Here is a 26,306-nt window from a genome sequence, read left to right as displayed (position 1 = left end):
TGCTCACCTGTCTTCACTCAGGGCTCCCCAGGCAGCTCTGTGGTACCTTGGTTTCCCATGTCGCCTTTTTTGGGAAGAGGATGCCCTAAAAGAAATATCCAACCCAGTTGACAAGTATCATTTTTACTGTTACTTTATAAATAAGGAACATGATTTTATGTATCAGCATCTGATGACGTTTGTTGTCAAGATTTTTCATCTCCAAGTTAATCCATTTTCTGGGAAAATGATGAGATGGAGTTTCTGGACTCAGCCTGAGCCTAAGGGTCAGATTCTGAGCCTTGGTGAACACATGCAAATAATGCCAAGTTGAGGAACCTCTTCATTCACTCCTTCCTCCACTCAACTGATATTTACTGCACTTTGTGCTGAGCACACATTAAGCATCATCTTGGAAGGCAAACTCTCAATCTCTCTTTGTCTTCCCATTTGAACTTTCTGAAAATACCATCTAGGCCAAAGGTTTTCAGTTCTTAACACCCACTATGCTTCAGAATCATCTATTCAGATTTTTAAAAATAAAAATAATTTGTAGTTTGGGTAAGGGTTTCAGGCAATTGTATTTTTGAAAGCTCTGTAGGTGACCTGAAGAATAGTCAAAGCTGTGAACACTTAACAAGGATTTTGTGTTGGCATCAATTAGAACAACAATTAGAACAAAATGTTCATCTATAGAATAAAATGTATCATCTACTTATTTTCTATTGCTGCCTTTAGTGTCTAGACAGATATAAGTATGTTTATGGGTGATTTCAATGAAAACATATATTAGTGTTCTCTGGCTGCTTTAGTAGAATATCACAGACTGCATGATTTACACACCATAAATTTATTTTCTCATATTTTTGAAGGTTCAACATCCAAGATCAAGGTGCAGTAAAGGTTGGTTTCTGGGAATGCCTCCCTCCTAGGCTTGCAGACAACAGCTTCTCACTGTGACCTCATATGGCCTTTTCTCTGTCAGGGCAGAGAGAGAGGTCTTTCTCTTCTCATAAGTTCTATCAAATTAGTCTCCTCCCTATTGACTTCATTGAACCTTAATTACCTCCGTAAAAGTTATATCTCAAATTCCAGTCACATTAAGATTTAGGGCTTCAACATGTGGATTTTTGAGGGGACATAATTCAGTCCATAACAACCAGTTTACAAGATGATAAACTTCCTCTTGGTAATGTGGCTTTACTAAGATCAGCTCTTAGTCATGACATTAGGTCATGTCAATCCCATGCTCGAGAATTTAAATAGATGATCTTTACTTTCTGTTAAGTCTTTTTGGAAAATATGATACAGAAGAGACAGACCCCAGAAGACAACCACTATCAACACCTTCACATCAATTTTTATATTCCTTGTGGCCCAGATAAACATATGTGAATATCTATTTATAATACCAAGATAACCCAATATCTGCTGTTAATCCCATCCTGCCTACATGATGTAACTTATTATTAGAAAGACTACTCTGAATGCTGTTTGAAAATAAACCTAAAGGGGTACAGAAACAGAGAGAGTGTGAGGCTAGTAAACTACCCCAGGTGAAAATTGGTGGTCATCTTGGATCAGATATGTGGTAAGAGGTAGTCATATTACCAATGCAAATAGATGATAGATTAGAAATATTGGTAGAAAAGATAACAGTATTTGCTGATAGAACATGGGTTGTGAGAAAATGAGTAAAATCAAGGATAACAGCGAAATTACATGACAAAAAAATGGAAGTATGAAGGTAGCATTTATTGGGATTGGAAAACTGTATGAGAACATGGTTAGGAAGCTTAAACATAGACATGTAAAGTTTGAGATATCTATTACACATCGAAGTGGAGATGTCAAGTAAACAGTTGGATATTTACCATGTGGATTCCTTCGGAGAAATCCAGACCAAAATTTTTGGAGCAATCAAGTATTTTAAATCATGAGATGGTACATATCTATATTGGTTTTCTATTGCTGCCATAGAAATCACTACAAATATAGTTGTTTAACACAAAGTTATTATCTCACAGTTCTGAAAATCAGAAATCTGGTGTGAGTCTCACTGATATTAAATTGAGGTATTCATAAGCTATGATCCTTTCTAGAGTCTCAGTAAGAGAATCCATTTTCTGCTGATTCTTGTTATGACCTGAATTCCATTCTTGGCAGTTGTAAGTCTGAAGTCTTCATGTTCACCTAGTAGTAAGCGTTTCTTGCTTCTACAGATCCCCACATGTGCTGAACTTATGGTTCTCTTACTCCATCTTCAAAGACAGCAATAGTATGTCAAATTCTCACCTCATATCTCTAAGACCCACCTTTCTACCTCTTATTCTTCCACTTTTGTGAACTTCCATGATGGATGAACCAGAGGGATGGGATGGGGAGGGAGGTGGGAGGGGGGTTCAAGATGGAGAACACATGTACACCCGGGGCAGATTCATGTCAATGTATGGCAAAACCAATACAATAATGTAAAGTAATTAGCCTCCAATTATAATAAATTAATAAAAAAAATTAAAAATAGGACCATCTAGATAATCCAGAGTAATCTCCCAATCTCAAGGACCTTAACTTTGATTACATCTATAAGACATTTTTGCCTCGTAAGTTTACATAGACACAGGTTTGGGGATTAGTGCATGGCCATAACACCAGAAAGTAATGAGTGTAGATAGTGAAGAAAGGTGATGTGGATGGTCTGTGTCTGATCCCTGGGATATTCCAGAATTGAGAGATTGAAGAGATAAGAAAGAAACTAGTCAAAGCAACAAGGAAGCTACCACTGAGTGTGAGAGAAAGAATTGTGATTGTTGAATACAAAGTGATGCAGGGATTCAAGCAAGGACAGCACCATTGCTGCTGAGCTTCAAGGGAGATGAAACAGATTGTCTATTAAATGTAATGCCATGAAGTTTCCTAGTGACTTGAACAAAAGTGGTTCTATTGGTATGGTGGAAACAAAGCATGATGAGAGAGACTTAGAGGAAGAGACGGATTAATTCAAATAATGTATACAAATAATTAATACACATTAAAAAATATTCAACCTTATTCATCATCATTGTTTTTTTTTTGTTCAGTCATCAAGACATGTCCAACTCTTTGCAGCTCCATGGACTGCAGCACACCAGGCTTCCTTGTCCCTCACCATCTCCCGGGTTTGCCCAAGTTCATGTCCATTGAAGCAGTGATGCCATCCAACAATCTCATCCTCTGTTGCCCTCTTCTCCTTCTGCTTTCAATCTTTCCCAGCATTAGGGTCTTTTTCAATGAGTCAGATGTTCACATCAGGTAGCCAAACTATTGGAGCTTCATTTTCAGCATCAAGCATTCCATTGAGTATTCCAGGTTTCCATTAAGATTGACTGGTTTGCTCTCCTTGCTTTCGAAGGGATTCTCAAGAGTCTTCTCCACCACCACAGTTTGAAAGCATCATTTCTTTGGCACTCAGCCTTCTCTATTTCCCAGCTCTCACAACTGTACATGACTACTTGAAAGACCATAGCCTTGATTATATGGACCTGTGTCACCAGCATGACATCTTTGCTTTTTAACACACTGTCTAGGTTTTCATAGTTTTCCTGCCAAGAAACAATCATCTTCTAATTTCATTAATTATTAGTGAAATGCAATTCAAAATGACAATGAGATATTACATCACACACATACTAAGAAGGCAATAATCAAAAAAATTGTAAGAGTTATGTGCAGGAATCCTCCTATATTGCTGGTGGAAATGTGAAAATGGTGAAACTTCAGGTAGAATATTTCTACAGGTAGAAAATAAGAATAAAAGAATGAGAGGAGGGTGGACTACAAAACCATTTTGAAGGATAACCCAATGGAAGATAATGATTGGGTGTCTGGAATAATGGAGAGACAAAGAGTCAAAATTAGTGAAATTGTGATCCTCTATAAACCCAAATCAGGCATATCACTTTACTTGAGGAGCTTAAATGTGGTGTTTAACATCTGTAAGTTTTAGTTTTCCACCTGTGCAGTGGAAATTTCTGCCTCACAGAATCATTGAATGTTTAAATGAAAACTTATGTAAAACCTATTGAGTGAACTTTTGAATAACAATGTAAGTGGAGCTCGTTTGAAGACTGTGCTGCTGAAATCTACAACATACCTTGTAAAAAAAGGAAGAACTCTTACAAGACCCAAGAGTGAGAAGCATTCCTCTCAGACTGTTTCCTCTAAACTGAGGTCAAGATCCCTCTTTTCATGTCTCCCACGTGTCAAGTCCCCATTGTCCACTTCAAGGGTAACAACTCTTTAGCCACGAGATGATTCAACAATGAACTCGGTCCATATTGCAGCACTGGCATCAGAGGCTAGGTTTTTGGGAGAGGAACAAATGAAGGATATTCCCATCCAATATTTCAGGATTCAGTGCCCATGTAGAGAAAGGGTAATATGTGAAATCTGGATTTACTCAGTGTTGAATTTAAGGTTTTCATCTGCCACCAACAGCTTGGGAATAATATTCACTGTCCTATAAAATACAGAACATGATACCTACCCTAGAGGTTCCTTGTGAGAATTAGAAGAGATAATATCTGTAGAATGCCCAGGATAAAACTTGGTCCATTATCGGCTCTGAAATTCCAGCTCCATCTCTTGTTGAGCTGAGATCACAACGGTCAGAGGAAAGGACCAGGAGCAGCCAGAGCTGAACCAGAATTGAAGCAGGTATCTGAAGGATGTCAGCATCAGAGTGGAGGTGTCCCAAGATTCCTCTGTTTCCTCCAGTTATATTATCTTCATACCCTCACCTGTGTTCTGGATTGCAGAGTAGACAGTGTTGAGAGGCGACTCTTGTTCCACATGTTGCTCACTGATACTCTAGGAGTGAAAGACAATGGATTCTCAGAGCAGATAAAGTATAAACTAGACCTAATTTAGAAAACTCAGCAGTGTCCACAGGACTGGAAAGGTCAGTTTTCATTTCAGTCCCAAAGAAAGGCAATGCTAAAGAATGTTCAAATTACCATACAATTGCACTCATTTCACATGCTAGCAAAGTAATGCTCAAAATCCTTCAGGCTAGGCTTCAGCAAGCTTGAACCAAGAAATTCCAGATATACAGCCTGGATTTAGAAAAGATAGAGGAATAAGAGATCAAGATGTCAACACATGTTGGATCATAGAAAACGCAAGGGAATTCCAGAAAAATATTTATTTCTGCTTCATTAATTACACTAACACCTTTGAGTGTGTGGATCACAAAAAAACTGTGGAAAAATTCTTAAAGAGTTGGGTATACCAGACCACCTTACATGCCTCCTAAGAAACCTATATGCCGGTCAAGAAGCAACAGTTTGAACTAGACTTGGAACAATGGACTGGTTCAAAATTGGGAAAGGAGTATGTTGAGGCTGTACACTGTGACCCTGCTTATTTAATTTACATACAGAGTACATCACACAAAAAAACAGGCTGGATGAATCACAAGCTGGAATCAAGATTGCTAAGAGAAATATCAACAATCTCAGATATGAAGATGACAACACGCTTATGGCAGAAAGTTAAGAAGGTCTAAAGTATCTCTTGATGAAGGTGAAAGAGGAGCATGAAAAAGCTGGCTTAAAACTCAGCATTCAAAAACAAAGATCATGGCATTGGTCCCATCATTTCAAGGCAAAGAGATGAGGGGAAAGTGGAAACAGTGACAGATTTTATATACTTGGGCTCCAAAATCAGTACGGGCTATGACTGCAGCCATGAAAGTAAAAGATGCTTGCTTCTTGAAAGAAAAACTATGACCAACCTAGACAGCATATTAAAAAGCAGAATTACTTTGCTGAAAAGGTATGTATAGTCAAAGCTATGGTTTTTCCAGTAGTCGTGTACAGATGTGGGAGTTGACTGTAAAGAAGGCTGAGCGAGCACCAAAGGAGTGATGCTTTAGAACTGTGATGCTGGAGAAGACTCTTGAGAGTCCCTTGGACTGCAAGGAGATCCAACCAGTCAATCCTAAAGGAAATCAGTCCTGAATATTCATTGGAAGGACTGATGCTGAAGCTGAAGCTCCAACACTTTGACCACCCTATGTGAACAGCCAACTCATTGGAAAAGACCCTGATGCTAGAAAAGATTGAGGGCAGGAGGAGAAGGGGATGACCGAGGAGGAGATGGTTCTATGGCATCACCAACTGAACTAACATGAGTTTGAAAAGGCTTCATGAGATAGGGAAGGTTAGGGAAGCCCGGAGTGCTATAGTCCATGGGGTTGCAAAAAGTTGGATGTGACTTAGTGATTAAACAATGGACCGCAAAGGAACCCATATGGAATCAATGCTGCTGACATGCACTGTTTATGGTTCCCCCTAAGTACCCAGTACCACACGGGCCTCAGATATCAATTTTCCTAGTTAATGCTGTTGGTTGTTCAGAAAGAGGCAGTGGAACAAGAAGTAGCCGTGATTAGGTTTAATAAGCACAAGTGCAGCTAGCTGCAGAGGGCCCTAGTACAGCCTAGGATGAGCTCAGCTCCCACCTCTCACCTGGTACATGCCTCCTTGATACTCTTCCTGGCTCTGCTCTGACCAGTCGCCATCATCTTGGTTCCTGTGGTCCTCCTGAAATGCTGTTCCTGAGTCACACACATACACAAGTGGATTGAATCTCAGTCTCAAAAACCTGTGCCCAGCTCCGTGGTTATGACCCCAATGCCATGATCACACACATCAGCCCCTTTGCAAGGGCAATCTATGAGCAGCAAAATGAAGAAGAAAGGGTTTCAGTGGAAGAGAGGAGTTATCTGAGGATGAAAGAGAAGTGCAACCTGCCTCTTTCAGTCTCTGTGTTCCTTTCCTTCTTATATGTCTTCCAAAAGTACAATCCAGTTCCCAGGAAGAGTAGCACAACCACGACGGTCCATAGGATGCCTTCAAGGGGACCAGCAATGGTCTGTTCTTGTAAACCTGTTTCCCTCACACAGAGAAAATGGAGAATGGTTAAGGGAAGACAGAATTTTAAATAACCATTGCCATAGTGAGATAGAGAGAGAACACAGGGAGAAGTCTGAAGTCCTGGTCCGGAAGTTGAAGAGTGCAGTAGGTTCATTCATAACTGAACTGAGAAAATACCAAAATCTCCCAGTCAGAGACAGTGCAGTTCAATGGAGGTTTACATCTTGTACACGTGTCTTCAGGGAGGGCCTTCCAGAGGAGGTGATGCATAAATTGAGTCTTGAGGGAAGAATAGGATTTTCCCCAGATATTCATGGCAGGCACAGCATTTCAGGAAGGAGGAACATAATGTTCATGGCATGTCTGTGTCAGACCATCAGCCCTGCGGATTCCCATCACGCTACTGTGGCAGGCAGGAGAAGGACAGGACAGGAAAGAATTGGACAAGGAGGATAAGAGGGAGTAAAATTATCTTTCCCAAGGGCTTGCTGCAGAGAAGGCAATGGCAAGCCACTCCAGTACTATTGCCTAGAAAATCCCATGGATGGAGGAGCCTAGTAGGCTGCAGTCCGTGGGGTCGCTAAGGGTCGGACACGACTGAGCGACTTCACTTTTCACTTTCGCACATTGGAGAAGGAAATGGCAACCCACTCCAGTGTTCTTGCCTGGAGAATCCCAGGGACAGGGGAGCCTGGTGGGCTTCCATCTATGGGGTCACACAGAGTCGGACACGACTGAAGTGACTTAGCAGCAGCAAGGGCTTGCTGAGTGTCTAATTTTATCTGAGAGTCCATGATGAGGCTGAGGCAAGGGTTATAGGGGATTTAAGTGATGCTGATATATCAGATTCCCCCAGCAGGTCAGGTCTCCCTTGGGGAGGATGGGTTAGAAAGGTGAACTGCACACCAGGGCATTCATAACTAAATGAAACACTAAGTGTGAGTAAACGTTGCCAGGATCTTTGCTTGGGATGTGAATTCAAGGAAGACCAGACATGGCCTCTGCCTTCAAGGTGTTCTAATCTGCACAGGAGTCAAGTCCACAAACAGCATTGCTACTCAGTGTGGAGTGACCATCGATCACTCCTTTAAAAAGATAACATCTCTGCTGGAAGGTTACGGCACCTGCAAGGCCCTATGCCAAATGAGACAGGTTTCTTTTCTTCAAACATTATTAAAATCAGAACCATAACCGGTATGGGGTCCTGTGTAACCATATTGATCACTCAGTTAAGGTCACTGGCCTTAACTGAGAGACATTCTTCAACAGCCGTAAGTAACGAAATGAAGGACTCTTGACTTGGGAGGTCTGGGGGTAAAGGAAATAGCATTTCCAGAGGGTCATAAGGGGCTCGAAGCAAACAATGCAGTGTGAAATACATGAGAAGAAAGACATTGAGCCCTGAATCTTACAGGGAGACACCGTAAGTCAAGTCCCTCAGATGACACAAATGACACAATACAATTCACTTTTCCTAAAAATCACTCTAGACACACAATGAATGATGAATGATGTGGGGAGAGGTACTGTAAGGCTACTGCCTGGACCAACAGGGGCAAGGGGTGGAGAGGAGAGCATAAATGTAAGAGAAATTCAAAAGCAGAAGCAAATTGGTTGTGCTTCCCAGCCTCCTGTATCGGGTGACCCGGTGGAAGGTGGTGCTAATAACAGTGGGGACAAAAGCCCAGAGCCCTCACCCCAGTACACCTGAGCTCCAAGAGTGTCCCTTTCCTCTGGCAGGTTGCACTTACCAGGGAAACAGACTTTCCCAAAGTCTACAGTGGCAGTTTTCTTGTCCACATGGTTGCTGACCACACAGGTGAGGTTGGCACTGGGCTGACTCAGGGACAGGTTCACATGCAGGCTCCAGGAGCTGGGAGCTGCTCCTGGTTCCCCAGTCCACTCCAGCTCCCTGGGAAGACCCTCACTCTCCCAGGTCACACTCAGGTCCTCTCTGTTCCCTGGGTCCCTGCACTCCAGGGTAACATTGCACCAGTCTGGTGTGATGGATGATGACGTGACCATGATCTCAGGAAGGATCACGGGCTCTGGGGCAGGTGAGACAAAAGAACAGAGCATCACATGAGTGGAGAACATGGCCGTTCACATTTTCTCATCCATAATCTCACTGAAGTTCTGGCAACCTCCCTCTCAGGATTTTCCAGAAGAAACACTATTTTTCCAAAATCCAAATATACAGCAATGACGATAAGAAAGGAGACAATTGAGGTAAGTCCTATGTGATCTCAGTATATTAGAAAGCCTTAAAATTCTTCCATAAAAAAAAAACTATACGATGGACTTCACCTTCCAGGACTCATTGCATGTAAGAAATTGGGATGTTTCCTTCTTTCCAGGGGAAGAAGTCTGGGAAGGAAGAACTTGACCTGGTCCAGGGCTATTGCCCTGTTTCTCCTGTTCAGATGATTCCTGGAATTGCACAGCCCTTGTGGAGTACTGACATATGGCCTGTGTTAGATGCCAAAAGTAAAGACATTTCTAAGAGATTCACTGGTAGTGACCAGGAACTACAACCAAAGTGTGGTTAGGACATGTCACTAAATTTGAAGTCCTCACAAGCAAAGAAATTGCTGATTGAAAAGTCTGTTATAGATATCACATGGGGTCCTAAAGGGTTCAAAGTCATTCTCATAGTAGATATTTCCCTACGCAACAGAAACATTAGGGAAACAAAGAGTTGACTACATAAGGCTCTTAAGATGCAGTGTAAATTTTCTCCTATATCTGTTAAGGATTTGGGAGCGAGATTTGAGGGTCTTTGTGAGCAATTATATCTCTGGCTGGTAAAAAGAGAGAGAACAAGGAGGACTACCTACCCATGGATTTCCAAATTGTGGTAGATGCATAATGACCTAATCCCCAGAACCTCTGTTTATGTTAGGCTATTTGGCAAAGACAAATGAAGGTAACAGATGGATTAAGGATATTTATTAATGGACCTTCAGTTCAGTTCAGTTCAGTTCAGTCGCTCAGTCGTGTCCTACTCTCCGCGACCCCATGAATCACAGCACGCCAGGCCTCCCTGTCCATCACCAACTCCCGGAGTTCACTCAAACTCATGTCCACAGAGTCGGTGATGCCATCCAGCCATCTCATTCTCCGTCGTCCCCTTCTCCTCCCGCCCCCAACCTTTCCCAGCATCAGAGTCTTTTCCAGTGAGTCAACTCGTCTCATGAGGTGGCCAAAGTATTGGAGTTTCAGCTTTAGCATCAGTCCTTCCAATGAACATCCAGGATTGATCTCCTTTAGAATGGACTGGTTGGATCTCCTTGCAGTATAAGGGACTCTCAAGAGTCTTCTCCAACACCACAGTTCAAAAGCATCGATTCTTCGGCGATCAGCTTTCTTCACAGTCCAACTCTCACATCCATACATGACCACGGGAAAAACCATTGCCTTGACTAGACGGACCTTGGTCGGCAAAGTAATGTCTCTGCTTTTTAATATACTATCAAGGTTGGTCATAACTTTCCTTCCAAGGAGCAAGCGTCTTTTAATTTCATGGCTGCAATCAGCATCTGCAGTGATTTTGGAGCCCAAAAAAACAAAGTCTGACACTGTTTCCATTGTTTTTCCATCTATTTCCCATGAAGTGATGGGACCAGACGCCATGATCTTTGGACCTTCAAATAGGGATTTATTCCAACCCTAACCCTGTATGCAGGTCAGAAAGCAACAGTTAGAACTGGACATGGAAAAACAGACTGGTTCCAAATAGGAAAAGGAGTACGTCAAGGTTGTATATTGTCACCCTGCTTATTTAACTTATATGCAGGGTACATCATGAGGAACGCTGGGCTGAAAGAAGCACAAGCTGGAATCAAGATTGCTGGGAGAAATATCAATAACCTCAGATATGCAGATGACACCACCCTTATGGCAGAAAGTGAAGAGGAACTCAAAAGCCTTTGATGAAAGTGAAAGAAGTGAGTGAAAAGTTTGGGTTGAAGCTCAACATTCAGAAAATGAAGATCATGGCATCTGGTCCCATCACTTCATGGGAAATAGATGGAGAAACAGTAGAAACAGTGTCAGACTTTATTTTTTGGGGCTCCAAAATCACTGCAGATGCTGATTTCAGCCAGGAAATTAAAAGACGCCTACTCCTTGAAAGGAAAGATATGACCAACCTAGATAGCATATTAAAAAGCAGAGATATTACTTTGCCAACAAAGGTCCGTCTAGTCAAGGCTATGGTTTTTCCCGTGGTCATGTATGGATGTGACAGTTGGACTGTGAAGAAAGCTGAGCGCCAAAGAATTGATGCTTTTGAACTGTGGTGCTGGAGAAGACTCTTGAGAGTTCCTTGGACTGCAAGGAGATCCAACCAGTCCATTCTAAAGGAGATCAATCCTGGGTGTTCATTGGAAGGACTGATGCTAAAGCTGAAACTCCAATACTTTGGCCACCTCATGTGACGAGTTGACTCACTGGAAAAGACTCTGATGCTAGGAGGGATTGGGGGTGGGAGGAGATGGGGACGACAGAGAATGAGATGGCTGGATGGCATCACCGACTCGATGGACATGAGTGAACTCCGGGAGTTGGTGATGGACAGGGAGGCCTGGCGTGCTGTGATTCATGGGGTCGCAAAGAGTCGGACAAGACTGAGTGACTGAACTGACTGACTGAACTGACCTGGTTGGAACCAAGGCAATACAAGGATCCTTAAAAGTAGAAGAAGGAAGAAGAGGAGGAGGTCAGAGGGATCAGTGTGAGGGAAATTATCCCTCCATTGCTGGCTCTGAAGATGGACAAATGTAGCCATGAGCCAAAGAATGCCAGCAGTCATTTGTTCCTCTGGAACCTCCAGGAAGGCACACAGCCCTGACAGCACTAAGAAATGGAGCCTTTCCTGCCATATCAATAAACAAGGATGTCATAGCCATCAGTGATTCCAGCCCCCAAATATAAATTTCTGAGCTCAGAAGGGGCCCAGGAAGAACAATGCCTGTTATCTTGCGGCCTTCAGTCATTTTCCATGGTGATCCCTGAGTAGCTGGGGTGGTGGGATGGTGCGGGGGGGAGGAAAAAGCCCCAGAGAGCTGAGATGAATATGAAAGGAATGCCTTCAGAAAGCCCAGACTTTTGCACCTTCCCATACATGGAAAAGTGCTAAATTCCTTGAGATATCTGGTTTTCCTTAATTACCAATAATCCTTTAATGTTCAGACTACCTGCCCCTTGTTGCAAACTTCTATATGACCTGACTCCTCCCCCTGCCTCCTCAGAGCAATTCTCTCAGGGTTACTTGAGATGCTGTCTCTCAGGCTTGAAGTCCTAAAAATGTCTACCAAATAAAATGTAACTCTCAAATTCTAGATTGTTACTAATTTTTTTAAGTTAACTTCATTAGCCCAGTGAGACTTCTGTCTGACTTCCGACCTCCAGAAAGATAAAATAATATTTTTGTGTCTTAAGCCACTAGTTCAGTTCAGTCACTCAGTCACGTCTGACTCTTTGCAACCCCATGGACTGCAGTATACCAGGCTTCCCTGTCCATCACCAACTCCCAGAGCTTACTCAAACTCGTGTCTATTGAATTGGTGATGGCCGCCCAACCATCCCATCCTCTGTTGCCTCTTCTCCTCCCACCTTCAATGTTTCCCAACATCAGAATCTTTTCCAGTGAGTCATTTATTTGCATCAGGTAGCCAAAGCCTTGGAGTTTCAGCTTCAGCATGAGTCCTTCCAATGAATGTTCAGGATTGATTTACTTTAGGATTGACTGGTTGGATCTCCTTGCAGTCCAAGGGACTCTCAAAAGTCTTCTCAAACCACAGTTCAAAAGCATCAGTTCTTCAGTGCTCAGCTTTCTTTATAGTCCAACTCACATCCATACATGACTACTGGAAAAAGCATAGCTTTCACTAGATGGACCTTTGTTGATAAAGTAATGTCTCTGCTTTTTAAAATGCTGTCTAGGTTGGTCATAGCTTTTCTTCCAAGGAGCGACTGTCTTTTAATTTCATGGCGGTAGTCACCATCTGCGGTGATTTTGGAGCCCAAAAATATAAAGTCTCTCACTGTTTCCCCATCTATTTCCCATGAAGTGATGGGATCAGATGCCATGATCTTGGTTTTCTGAATGTTGAGGTTTTTTTAATAATTTATTTATTTTAATTGGAGGCTAATTACTTTGCATTATTGTATTGGTTTTGCCATACATTGACATGAATCTGCCCCGGGTGTACATATGTTCCCCATCTTGAACCCCCTTCCCAGCTCCCTCCCCATCCCATCCCTCTGGTTCATCCCAGTACACCATCCCCGAGCATCTTGTATCATGCATCGAACGTAGACTGGTAATTCATTTCACGTATGATAATATACATGTTTCAGTGCCATTCTCCCAAATCATCCCACCCTCACCCTCACCCACAGAGTCCCAAAGACTGTTCTATACATCTGTGTCTCTTTTGCTGTCTCATATACAGGGTTATCATTTGCATCTTTCTAAATTCCGTATATGTGCATTAATATACTGTACTGGTGTTTTTCTTTCTGGCTTACTTCACTCTGTATAATAGGCTCCAGTTTCATCCACCTCATTAGAACTGATTCAAATGTATTCTTTTTAATTTCTGAGTAATACTCCATTGTGTAAATGTACACAGCTTTCTTATCCATTCGTCTGCAAATGGACATCTAGGTTGCTTCCATGTCCTGGCTATTATAAACAGTGCTGCAATGAACGTTGGAGTACATGTGTCTCTTTCAATTCTCGTTTCCTTGGTGTGTATACCCAGGAGTGTGATTGCTGGGTCGTATGTCAGTTCTATTTCCAGTTTTTTAAGGAATCTCCACACTGTTCTCGACAGTGGTTGTACTAGTTTGCATTCCCACCAACAGTGTAAGAGGGTTCCCTTTTCTCCACACCTTCTCCAGCATTTATTGCTTGTAGACGTTTGGATAGCAGCCATTCTGACTGGCATGAACTGGTACCTCATTGTGGTTTTGATTTGTATTTCTCTGATTATGAGGGATGTTGAGCATCTTTTCATGTATTTGTTAGCCATCTTTATGTCTTCTTTGGAGAAATGTCTGTTTAGTTCTTTGGTCCAGTTTTTGATTGGGTCACTTATTTTTCTGGAATTGAGCTGTAGGAGCTGCTTGTATATTTTGGAGATTAATCCTTTATCAGTTGCTTCATTTGCTATTATTTTCTCCCATTTTGAAGGCTGTCTTTTCACCTTGCTTATAGTTTCCTTTGCTGTGCAGAAGCTTTTGATTTTAATTAGGTCCCATTTATTTATTTTTGCTTTTATTTCCAATATTCTGGGAGGTTGATCACGGAGGATCCTGCTGTGATATATGTCAGAGAGTGTTTTGCCTATGTTCTCTAGGAGTTTTAGAGTTTCTGGTCTTACATTTATATATTTAATCCATTTTGAGTTTATTTTTGTGTACGTTGTTAGGGAGTGTTCTAGTTTCATTCTTTTACAAGTGGCTGACCAGTTTTCCCAGCACCACTTGTTAAAGAGACTGTCTTTTCTACATTTTATATTCTTGCCTCCCTTGTCAAAGATAAGGTGTCCATAGGTGCATGGATTTTTCTCTGGGCTTTCTATTTTGTTCCATTGATCTATATTTCTGTCTTTATGCCAGTACCATATTGTCTTGATGGCTGTGGCTTTGTAGTAGAGCCTGAAGTCCGGCAGGTTGATTCCCCCAGTTCCATTCTTCTTCCTCAAGATTGCTTTGGCTATTCGAGGTTTTTTGTATTTCCATACAAATTGTGAGATTATTTGTTCTAGCTCTGTGAAAATCACCGTTGGTAGCTTGATAGGGATTGCATTGAACTTATAAATTACTTTGGTTAATAATATATTCATTTTCACAATATTTATTCTTCCAATCCATGAACACGGTATATTTCTCCATCTATTAGTGTCCTCTCTGATTTCTTTCACCAGTGTTTTATAGTTTTCTATATACAGGTCTTTTGTTTTTTTAGGTAGATATATTCCTAAGTATTTTATTCTTTTCCTTGCAATGGTGAATGGAATTGTTTCCTTAATTTCTCTTTCTATTTTCTCATTATTACTGTATAGGAATGCAAGGGATTTCTGTGTGTTGATTTTATATCCTGCAATTTTACTATATTCATTGATTAGCTCTAGTAATTTTCTGGTAGAGTCTTTAGGGTTTTCTGTGTAGAGGATCATGTCATCTGCAAACAGTGAGAGTTTTACTTCTTCTTTTCTGATTTGGGTTCCTTTTATGTCTTTTTCTGCTCTGATTTTTGTGGCCAAAACTTCCAAAACTCTGTTGAATAGTAATGGTGAGAGTGGGCACCCTTGTCTTGTTCCTGACTTTAGGGGAAACGCTTTCAATTTTTCACCATTGAGGATAATGTTTGCTGTGTTTTGTCATATATAGCTTTTATTATGTTGAGGAATGTTCCTTTTATTCCTGCCTTCTGGAGGGTTTTGATCATAAATTGATGTTGAATTTTGCCAAAGGCTTTCTCTGCATCTATTGAGATAATCATATGGTTTTTATTTTTCAATTTGTTAATGTGGTGTATTATATTGATTTATTTGCTGATATTGAAGAATCCTTGCATCCCTGGGATAAAGCCCACTTGGTCATGATGTATGATCTTTTAAATGTGTTGTTGGATTCTGATTGCTAGAATTTTGTTAAGGATTTTTTCATCTATGTTCATCAGTGATATTCACCTGTAGTTCTCTTTTTTTGTGGCATCTTTGGTATTAGGATGATAATGGCCTCATAGAAAGAGTTTGGAAGTTTCCCTTCCTCAGCAATTTTCTGGAAGAGTTTGAGTAGGATAGGTGTTAGCTCTTCTCTAAATTTTTGGTAGAATTCAGCTGTGAAGCTGTCTGGACCTGGGCTTTTGTTTGCTGGAAGATTTCTGATTACAGTTTCCATTTCTGTGCTTGTGATGGGTCTGTTAAGATTTTCTATTTCTTCCTGGTTCCGTTTTGGAAAGTTGTACTTTTCTAAGAATTTGTCCATTTCTTCCAAGTTGTCCATTTTATTGGCATATAATGCTGATAGTAGTCTCTTATGATCCTTTGTATTTCTGTGTTGTCTGTTGTGATCTCTCCCTTGAATGCTGAGTTTTAAGCCAACTTTTCCACTCTCCTCTTTAACTTTCATCAAGAGGCTCTTTAGTTCTTTTTTGCTTTCTGCCATAAGGGTGGCGTCATCTGCATATCTGAGGTTATTGATATTTCTCTTGGCAATCTTGATTCCAGTTGTGCTTCATCCAGCCCTGCATTTCTCATGATGTACTCTGCATATAAGTTAAATGAGCAAGGTGACAATATACAGCCTTGACGTACTCTTTTCCCAATTTGGAACCAGTGCATTGTTTCATGTCCAGAAATTTGTGATTTGTGATAGAAGCAATAGATAGAGTTAATACACAAATCAAATAAAATGAGTCCTATAAGAAAAATAATTATTATAACAAATACTAATGAAGAACTATGGATGGAGGATTGTAACATTGTACAGGAGGTGGTGATCAAAACCATCCCCAAGAAAAAGAAATACAAAAAGGCAAAATGGCTGTCTGAGGAAGCCTCACAAATAGCTGAGAAAAGAAGACAAGCAAATGGCAAAGGAGAAAAGCAAATGTATATCTGAATGCAGAGTTCCAAAGAATAGCAAGGAGAGATAAGAAAGCCTTTCTAAATGATTAATGCAAAGAAATAGAAGAAAGCAATACAATGGGAAAAACTAGAGATCCTTTTGAGAAAATTAGAGATATCAAGGAACATTTCATGCAAAGATGAGCACAATAAAGGACAGAAACAGAATGGACCTAACAGAATCAGAACTTATTAGCAAGAAGTGGAGAACTTCTATAATTCACAGAAGAACTATACAGAAAATATCTTAATGACCCAGATCACCACGATGGTGTGATCACTCACCTAGAGCCAGACATCGTGGAGTGCAAAGTCAAGTGGGATTTAGGAAGCATCACTATGAACAAAGCTAGTGGAGGTGACAGAATTCCAACTGAGCTATTTCAAGTCCTAAAACACGATCCTGTGAAAGTGCTGCACTCAGTATGCCAACAAATTTGTAAAACTCAGCAGTGGCCACAGGATTGGAAAAGGTGAGTTTTCATTCCAATCCCAAAAAAAGGCAATGCCAAAGAGTGTTCAAACTACTACACAATTGCACTCATCTCACATACTAGCAAAGAAATGCTCAAAATTCTCCAAGCCAGGCTTCAGCAGTACATGAACTGAGAACTTCCAGATGTTCAAATTGGATTTATGAAAGGCAGAGGAACCAGAGAAAATTGCCAACATCTGTTGGATCATAGAAAAAGCTAGAGAATTCCGGAAAAACATCATCTTCTGCTTCATTGACTACACTGACGCCTTTGACTATGCGGATCACAACAAACTGTGGAAAATTCTTCAAAAGATGGGAATACCAGACCACCTTACCTGCCTTCTGAGAAATCTGCATGCAGGTCAAGAAGCCATAGTTAGAACCTGACATGGAAAACAGACTGGTTCCAAATTGGGAAGGAGTACATCAAGACTGTATATTGTCACCCTACTTATTTAACTTATACGCAGAGTACATCATGCAAAATTCTGGGCTGGATGAAGCACAAGCTGGACTCAAGATTGCCAAAAGAAATATCAATAACCTCAGACATACAGATGACACCACCCTTATGGCAGAAATTGAAGAAGAATTAAAGAGCCTGTTGTTGGAAGTGAAAGAGGAGAATGAAAAAGCTGGTTTAAAATTCAACATTCAAAAAATGAAGACCATGGCATCCAGTCCCATGATTTCATGGCAAATAGGTGGGGAAACAATGGAAACAGTGACAGACTTTATTTTCTTGGACTCCAAAATCATTGCAGACGGTGACTACAGCCACGAAATTAAAAGACGCTTGCTCCTTGGAAGAAAAGCTGTGACCAACCTAGACAGGATATTAATAAGCAGAGACATTACTTTGCCAGAAAAGGTCCATCTAGTCAAAGCTATGATTTTTCCAGTAGTCACGTATGGATGAGAGAGTTGGACCATAAATAAAGTTGAGCACTGAAGAATTGATGTTTTTGAATTGTGGTGTTGGAGAAGACTCTTGAGAGTCTCTTGAACTACAAGGAGATCCAACCAGTCAATCCTAAAAGAAATCAGTCTTGAATATTCACTGGAAGGACTGATGCTGAAGCTGAAGCTCCAATACTTTGGCCACCTGATGGGAAGAACTTACTCATTGGAAAAGACCCTGATGCTGGGAAAGATTGAAGGCAGGAGGAGAAGGGGATGACAGAGGATGAGATGGTTTGATGGCATCATCAACTCGATGGACGAGTTTGAGCAAGCTCCTGGAGTTGGTGATGGACAGAAAGCCTGGTGTGCTGCAGTCCTTGGGGTCACAAGAGTCAGGCACAACTCAATGACTGAATAGAACTGAACTGAACTGAGCTAGTGAGAAATGCTGCTGCTGCTGCTGCTAAGTCGCTTCAGTCATGTCTGACTCTGTGCGACCCCATAGATGGCAGCCCACCTGGCTTTCCCATCCCTGGGATTCTCCAGGCAAGAATACTGGAGTGGGTTGCCATTTCCTTCTCCAACTAATGAGAAATACATTTTCCCAAATTTTTATCCTCCTTTCCCAAAACACTGAAGTGATTTTATCCCTGGTATGAATATCAGCTTTGTACACCATTTGTGGCAAACATGCCTACCCTAGTTCTGAAATAGAAAACAGGATAGGAAGGCTGGTGTCTGGAAGGGATCATGAAAAATGGGGCCTAAGTGAAAATCCTAGCACAAAAGCAGGAGGGAAGCCATAGGGTGGGGTGAGGAGGTGTCACTTACCATAGACATTGAGGTGGAAAACCTGGGTAAATTCTATTCCTCCAGGGAAGCTGACTCGAGCCCGGTACTGCCCACTATCCTCTGGGGTCAGGTTCTCAATCCTCAGGGACGTCACATTGGGCACATGGACCCTCTGCTGGTACTTGTCCTTGAGGCTGACCCAGATTGGGGTGTCTGCCCCACGGAGAACTTGCAGCAGGACTCTGTAGTTTGACTCAGGACCAAAGCCCCATGAGACCTCCTCTGGGTCAACTTCTTGATTCTTGACTATGTGAAACAACACAGAACCTCCTTGGATCCCCTGCATGTGAACAAATCCAGGATCCTGAACTTCAGAACCATATTTTCCAGAACTCTGGACCACTGTGCTGCAGATGCCTAGGACAACGGAGGTAGGAAATATGAGTAGCTTCTCAGTTAAGAATAAAGGAGAAAACAACATGATTCATCTTTTTCATTAAATCCATCCAATATACTCTCCTGATTCTTGGAATGCAAGTACAATGAATTTAAAATAATTCTGGGATCAAGTCCTGGTTCTGGTGGTGTGTAACCTACAAGTTACTTAAGTTTGCTAGTCCACATTTTCCTTACTTGGCTGATAATGATGTGTGTGAATTATGTGAAATCATGGGTCTGAATCACATTTTCAGGTATATATTAAGTGCAAGATTGTAGGAGAGGCTTCTAAATTGTCTCCCAAAGACCCCCCTTCCTCCTTTTCACACCCTTTTGACACCTCTTCCCCTGGAATATGGGCTACACCTAGTGATTGGCTTCTAAGAATAGAATACGGACACAGATGGATGTCATTCCATGATACTAGGTTACACAAGACTGTAGGTCCCTCTTCCTTACACACACACACACACACACACACATTCTCTGCTTCACTTTCTTTCTTTCTCACTCTGAGTAACCCAGCTACCATGTTGTCAGCTGCCCTAAAGAAGGGCCCACATGGCAAGGAACTAAGGGAGCCTCTGGCCAAAACCCAGGAAGGAACTGGGGCCCTCAACCCAACAGCCACAGAAACTGCCTCCCATCAGCAGTTGTACAAGTGAGCTTAGAAGCAGATCCTTCTCAGATGACCCTAGGGCTGATGAAGCCCCAGCCAAGACCTTGATTTCACTTGGGAAGATCCTGGGCCAGAGGACCAAGCTGAAATACCCCTGGGCCCTCACCCACAGAAACTGACTGGATGGTATTCAAGGCACTAAGTTTTGGGGTGACAAGTTATACATTAAACACCTAATCGCAATAGACACCTAATACAAATATGAAGGCTGGTCTCCTTCCTGCTCTTTACACGCAGTATAACAGTCAGGATAAAATAAACTATGCTGTGTAAAAACAGTTATAATACCTCATGGTCTTAGAACAAGTGGTGTTTATATCCCCCATCACAGTTCCCATGAAAGAGTAACAGAGAGAGGTCCTATCACACATGGAAGAGGCTCCACCTTCTTGCAGCTGCACACATGGAGCTCACAGCATCCTCATGGGCTCCCAGCCCCACAGCAGAGAGGGGAGAGAGAAGAGTTACACAGGGGTTTCCCTGCTTCTGTCCAGAAGTAGCGAGCTCTTTGCTCTTGATTTTGGCCAGCACTGGTCACAGGCCCTGGCTAACTGCCAGAGACTAGAATATGAGAGGGAGCAAGTGGTCACTTAGTGTCCCTGCCACCAAAGCAGCACTTCCCAGCCAGTCTCTGAGAGGTCACATTGGACCCTCCTCAGACACTTTCCTGCAGAGATGTGACCAGTGGGTACATTCCTTTCAGGGCTACCTGGTCCAGAGCCCATGTTCCCACTTGAAGCTTAAGTTCCAGAGACCTGATGCCCTCTGTCCTTTAGGGGACCAGGGTAGGACAGTACAGGACCAGGGAAAGTGCCACAGAATGACTTTATCCTGAAAGCAAAAATAATCTCCTTCCAGCAGGTCAAGATTCACCTCCGATTGCCAAGGACCCAGTTTTCTCTCCAAATCATTGAGTTCTCATCTCAAACCTGCCTCCCTCCTGCTGTACTAATACCCATTCCTGGTCTCACTGGAAGCAGAAAATAGCTCATGCTAGCATTCATATGCATGGGTGTTTCAGATACTTTTGTTTTCACTTAATCATCAGCTCATTTAATAAGGCCTTTCCTCAGGATCAGGCCTTCACCACAGCCCTTTCAGCTCCTTTTGCAGAACTATGATCCTCACACTGAGCTTAACAACCTTTTAGTCCCACGTTAAAAGCCTTCATGATCTGTATCAGTGGAGACAGTGGTCCATGAGAGTAAATGGTATTCACTCATCCATACATCCTGTCTGGCTCCTCACAGCCCCTCTTCTACAGGACATATTACCCTGTAGAGCAGCAGTCTCCAACCTTTCAGCACTAGGGACCAATGTCATGGAAGACAATTTTTCCCCAGACGAGGGTAGGGGATGGTTTGGGGATGATTCAAGCACATTATATTTATTGTGCACTTTATTTCTATTATTATAACCATACATTGTGATATATATGAAGTAATTATACAGCTCACCATAATGCAGAATCGGTGGAAGCCCTAGGCTTATTTTCCTGAGCTTTGGCATTAATTTGAGTGATGGGAGTGGCTGTAAATATAGCTGAAGCTTCACTCACTCAACCTTCCACTTAGCTCCTGTTTTGTGGTCAGGTTCCTAATAGACCAGGGACCAGAGCTTGCCCGTGGCCTGGGAATTGGGGGCCCTCACTGTAAAGTACACACCCTGGGGTGAGAATAGACTCCCCCACACAGTTCACAGAAGGTCAGCTGAGAAGAGTTGGGCAAGACTGTGTTACCAGTCCCTCTAAACACATCAGGACACAAACGCCATGGCCAGCAGGTCCCCATGATGCAGTGCCCTATCCCTCTCTCACCAGAAACAGAATTGGCATGAAACCTGAGTTTAGAATATAGCCTCCTGAACTAAGGGAAAACAATTTCTGTTGAGAAGGCACCCAGTCTGTGGCATCTTGTTTTGGTAGCCCACACAGAGTAATTACACCCTACAGGTTTTAGAGAGAATGTAGTCCTGCTTGGGCTCCAGAACTGAAATGACACATTTCTGCTCTTTTATGCCATCCAGATTTTGGGTTCTCATGAAGAGATTAGTGCCTATATATGAAGACGAAAAAGATAGAGGGTTCTCTCTCTCTCACTCAATCTCTCCCTCTCTCTCTCTCTCTGCATGTCTATTTGTCTGTCCTTCTTATGTAATCTTTGAGCTCCAGGAACTACAGGAGAAAAAAAAAAAAAAACTCTAACATATCTCTCCAGTTAAATAAAATTGAGAGAGAGAAGAAAAAGCTTACATTTTACTGTTGTCACAAAGGTACCTAGTTAAATGGGATGTAATGTCATGCAAAACTCACTGTTATTTCAAGACATCTGTTTACAAATGCTTTCCAGGTGGCACTGGTGGTAAAGAACTGGTCTGCCAATGCAGGAGACATAAGAGATATGGGTTCAATCCCTGGGTCAGGAAGATCCCCTGGAGGAGGGCATGGCAATCCACTCCAATATCACTGCCTGGAGAAGCCCATGGACACAGAAGCCTGAAGGGCTACAGTCCATAGGGTCACAAAGAGTTAGATATGACTGAATGAACTTAGAATTTAGAACTTAGAACTTAGCACATTTAACTTAGAATGAAATTTTATAAATGCTTTCTAACCCACTGAATTTTATATAACTCCAACAAGTTCATACAATGACTGGGATGTGTGTGTGTGTGTCAGTCACTCAGTTGTGTCCAACTCTTTGCAACCCCATGGGCTGTAGCCTACCAGGTTCCTCTGTCCATGGGGATTTTCCAGGGAAGAATACTGGTCACCATGCCCTCTTCCAGAGATTCTTCCCAGCCCAGGGGTCAAACCTGCACCTCTTATATCTCCTACATGGACAGGTGGGTTATTTACCCACTAAGCCACCTGGAAAGCCTCTAAAACCAAACATTAAAACAATAAAACCTTTCCAAACTTTCTTCAGAATTGATACTTCACTTAATTATTTTCTCATCAGTTTTTATTTAATTTCATTACAAACACATAGTCTCTGAGGAAGTCATAAAAGAGATATACAGCTTTCTCAGGACAGTCTTTCTTTAAGTTCCCTTTGTGCTTAATTCCATCCTCCCTGCTTCACCCTCCTTTCTTTCTTCTCCAAGTTCACCCCCTCTTGGAACCCACATAGCTTGTCTACTATTCCTTCCATAGTTTCTTCATTCTTTTACAACATGTGGCTATACAGACACCCTTAAATTTTGGAGACCACTCCTCACTTTACAAAATTAGAATTTTACTGTATTCAACATCCTGCACTGGCCCAAGAAAACTAGACTCCATTTGCTTCCTCCAGTTCAGACCCAGGGTTCTAGGTCTGCTCCTTCTCCATGGGACAGTGACAGAGGCTGACACATCCCCTCTGCCAGGTCAGGAAGGCCTTGTTCCCACTCCCTTGGTCCCCAGGAGCTGCTTCTGTATCTCTCTCTATTCCTCTCCACATGGAGCTCCAGGCTTTCTTGGCTTCCCTGTTATTGAAACAGTAGTGACCTCACCTCCCTAGTAAAGAATCCCTTATGCTAGCCAAGACTGCCTCCACTCAGGGTTCCCAGCCTCAACACAACCTAACATCAGAGAGAGAAGGGGTCCCTGAATATTTCCCCCCACCACAAAGAGCCCAGACTACTCACTGAGGAGGAGGCTGGTGAGTCCCAGGAGCCGGGTGGCCCAGCAGAGGAGGGGGTCTTCTGAGAAGGGCTCCATCTCAGGCTGCCTGCCAGCCTATGCAGCTGCAGAGGAAACTTTTAGGAGGAGCAGCAAGAGAGTGGGAAAGGCTTCACTCCGAAGAGTTCTTGGGCTCTTCCCCACCCCAAGGGTGGGGCTAACAAGTTAGTTCTGGATGTCAGCTCACAAGGCTAGAATAAGCCATTCAGATGTTTCATATCATCCCCAGAACCTACAATAGGACCTCAATAAACTATTGCAGAATAAATATATAAACAACTCTACTTTATGATATACCTGTACTGTACTGGCAAGGCTCCCCATTCCTGTGGCCATGCTTGTTTGGTGATCGCACACCCCTTACCCCTACCCCCATTATAATCCCTTTACTAGTTTCCCCTTGTTAACAGCTCAGTCCAGGCATCCTTGGTCACTCAACCTATGGTCCAGCACAGAAATTACACTATTACACTACAGCACCACACTATTACAGCCAGGGTGGGCAAGACATCTTCTTCATCATACCATTTAGTGAGATAAATTTCCTTTTCGATTTTCTGTGAACTTCAACTATCTGTTGCCTAAGTAAGAAGCCATTAAGAAGCCACTACCAAAAGAAAATAAAGACCGCTGTGAAAAGTGTCACATTCCCACATGCCCAGTACAAATATTGGCATTTATCTACTGCTTGCACTCTTCCAGTTTTCTTAGTTGTCACTAGTACCAGTTATCCTCCCGACACACATGACAAAGCCAGACCCCATGGTCTCTGATAGGCTCTTGTCTGCATTACACCCACCGCTTCCCTTTCATCCTTTGCCAGCCCTGCTCCTGCTATCACAGAGGGGCAGGGGTAGATATCTACACTCCTCCTGTCCACAGCCTCAGCTGCCTCAGACTCACTGCCCCCTACTGAGGCTCAGGATCTGGTGTCTTCTCCCCAGACTGAATATTTCACACCTGAGAACTGTCACGCCCCACACACCACAGGAACAGCCCCATTTACCTAACTCCTGGTCCATGCCTCCTTCTCCTGCCCACTGAGACTCTCTCTTCAGCTGCTCAGGCCCCAATGCTGAATCCAAAAGACTGGCCCCACAATCACGCACTCAAGGTACTCAGGGCAAGGTGCACTAAACCCATTTTCTGGATGTGAAAACTGAGATCAAGAGTGGCTGCATGACCTGCAGAAAGTTACACAGTGAATCACAGGTAAGGTCTGGATTCTTGACAACAAACTCTAGGGGAAAATTTCCCCACATCACAGTCTCTGTCCCATCCCCCTCTATGGCCTCAAACAACTCACAGGAGTCCGTTTTGTGCTTGCTCCATTAAACTGCTCTACAACATCTCAGACGAGAAAATATCCAGCACTGGCTCATTCCCTCCAACCCAATCTACTAATGAGGAAATTACTTCCAAAGATGGTCCATGAATCCTGTGATCAGAAATTTCTAAATGCAGTCAAAATCCAGGCAGTTCATCTACTGGTCATTCTCAGGGTGAAAAGAAACAAGTCTGGTATTTCCTCCTCCCCCAAGTCCCTACCCCTGTAGTGAGCAACCTTTGTGTGAGAAACGTCTGGTTTTGAAAATCATTTGCTTGAGTGGGTTGGGGAGGAGGAGCCTAGAGAGAGAAAACCAGCAATGTGATACAGGTCACGGATGCTGGGAGAGAGCCAGACAGTAGACTTTATTTGCTGGAAAAACACCTAGAACTTTTTAAAAGTCGAGGTATCCTATCTCACATTCAACATACCAATCATCCTGTACAAGGGCATAACACATAAGCAAGCACACGTACCAACTGCAGAAACTTTGTGAAGAGTTTACTAAACAAAAACACTTGGTGCCAGGAATCTTTGAGGAATTAAAGGAAATAAGACCTGGATCTACATAATGTGTGTGTGTGTCAGGAAGGTCAGATAGGAGGAGGTTAAGTGTAGAGTCAAGTGATATGAAGAGTCCAGGAAGCAGAGATCTGAGAGATGACTAGGAGAAGTTAAGCCTCTGAGAAGGCACAGAAATTGTCAGGAAATCTGAAAGTCCAAGGGACTTGATGGGGGGTCGTATCTATTTTATTTTAATTCCAAAAAGCAAATTATCCCAGTAGAGAGCTGAGTTATGAGAAGAATACACTTACTGAATATCTATTCTATGTGTTCTTTTAATTAATCTAAAATATATGCTTAATTAAATCCTCATAACATGGTATTATCTATCTAGGCATTATATGCATCTATTGAAGGATCATCCTGAAATTACAAAGAGATTAAATAACTTGTTCAAGGTTGTGTTTTAAGTAACTGACAAGATGCTCACAAACTTCAACATCAGCCCAGTCATGGACTTGCTCAGGAGAATGTAGTTTCTGAGGAACTGAAGTCGTGACTGTGAAAGGCCTGAGGAGATAGAGGTTGATTGCCTCCTTACGTAGGAGGAACGTGCAGCTCTGGGAGAAATGTTAGGTAGCCCAGGTAAAGGAAAATTTGGGGGAAAGGATCTGACTAGTCTTTTCCACAGTCACCCTTCCTGGGTGAAAGACAAGAGGCACCAAGCCAGCCATGCATGGTTTACCACAGAGCAGCAGAGAAGCCCCAAAGCTGGGCTGGAGGGAGAAGCAGACAGCAGCAGGTGCAGACTAGCCATCACTATTCCTCCTCTTCTCTTTCTTCATAACAGAATTAATAATTTTCCAGTTAAAAATTATATTTAATATTTTAATGAAAAATAAACAGCCCTAAAATTTTTTAAAGTATTAAGAAGACGATGGGTGGTTTCAATGAGTCACTGAGGGAAAGTAGGTAAATACT

The 26,306-nt window shown here is 42.3% G+C and overlaps 1 protein-coding gene across 3 annotated transcripts; it reads right to left on the bottom strand.

Moving 5' to 3' along the window:
• Positions 1–1,713: 1,713 nt before the first annotated feature.
• Positions 1,714–24,244, bottom strand: LOC148778208 (SLAM family member 8-like). 3 transcript variants are annotated; one of them, XM_088835901.1, is made up of 6 exons: positions 23,461–24,244; positions 18,753–19,130; positions 8,648–8,944; positions 6,774–6,916; positions 6,489–6,577; positions 1,714–4,827 (listed from the first exon to the last, which is right to left on the bottom strand). In XM_088835901.1, the coding sequence occupies exons 1-6, from the start codon at positions 23,531–23,533 to the stop codon at positions 4,746–4,748; spliced, it is 1,062 nt and encodes a 353-aa protein (XP_088692027.1). In that variant the 5' UTR covers positions 23,534–24,244; the 3' UTR covers positions 1,714–4,745. The 3 variants fall into 3 exon arrangements, with proteins under 3 accessions (XP_088692027.1, XP_088692026.1, XP_088692028.1); XM_088835900.1 differs by having other exon boundaries at positions 6,774–6,908; positions 23,461–24,235; XM_088835902.1 differs by having other exon boundaries at positions 6,774–6,908; positions 24,020–24,234.
• Between the last annotated feature and the right edge of the window lie 2,062 nt (positions 24,245–26,306).

The sequence above is a fragment of the Moschus berezovskii genome, chromosome 4 (genome assembly GCF_049115385.1).
Source record: "Moschus berezovskii isolate FMDL1 chromosome 4, NW_MosBer_1.0, whole genome shotgun sequence".
Taxonomy (NCBI): domain Eukaryota; kingdom Metazoa; phylum Chordata; class Mammalia; order Artiodactyla; family Moschidae; genus Moschus; species Moschus berezovskii.
The sequence above is the reverse complement of the archived record's forward strand: the minus strand, read 5'-3'. Positions and strand labels throughout refer to the sequence as shown.

Coding starts and splice junctions, on each gene's coding strand:
- LOC148778208 (XM_088835900.1), bottom strand. CDS start 23,533: ATGGAGCCCTTCTCAGAAGACCCCCTCCTCTGCTGGGCCACCCGGCTC. Junction 19,131..23,460: donor ACTCACCAGCCTCCTCCTCA/GTGAGTAGTCTG, acceptor CCGTTGTCCTAG/GCATCTGCAGCACAGTGGTC. Junction 8,945..18,752: donor TTTCCACCTCAATGTCTATG/GTAAGTGACACC, acceptor CACCTGCCCCAG/AGCCCGTGATCCTTCCTGAG.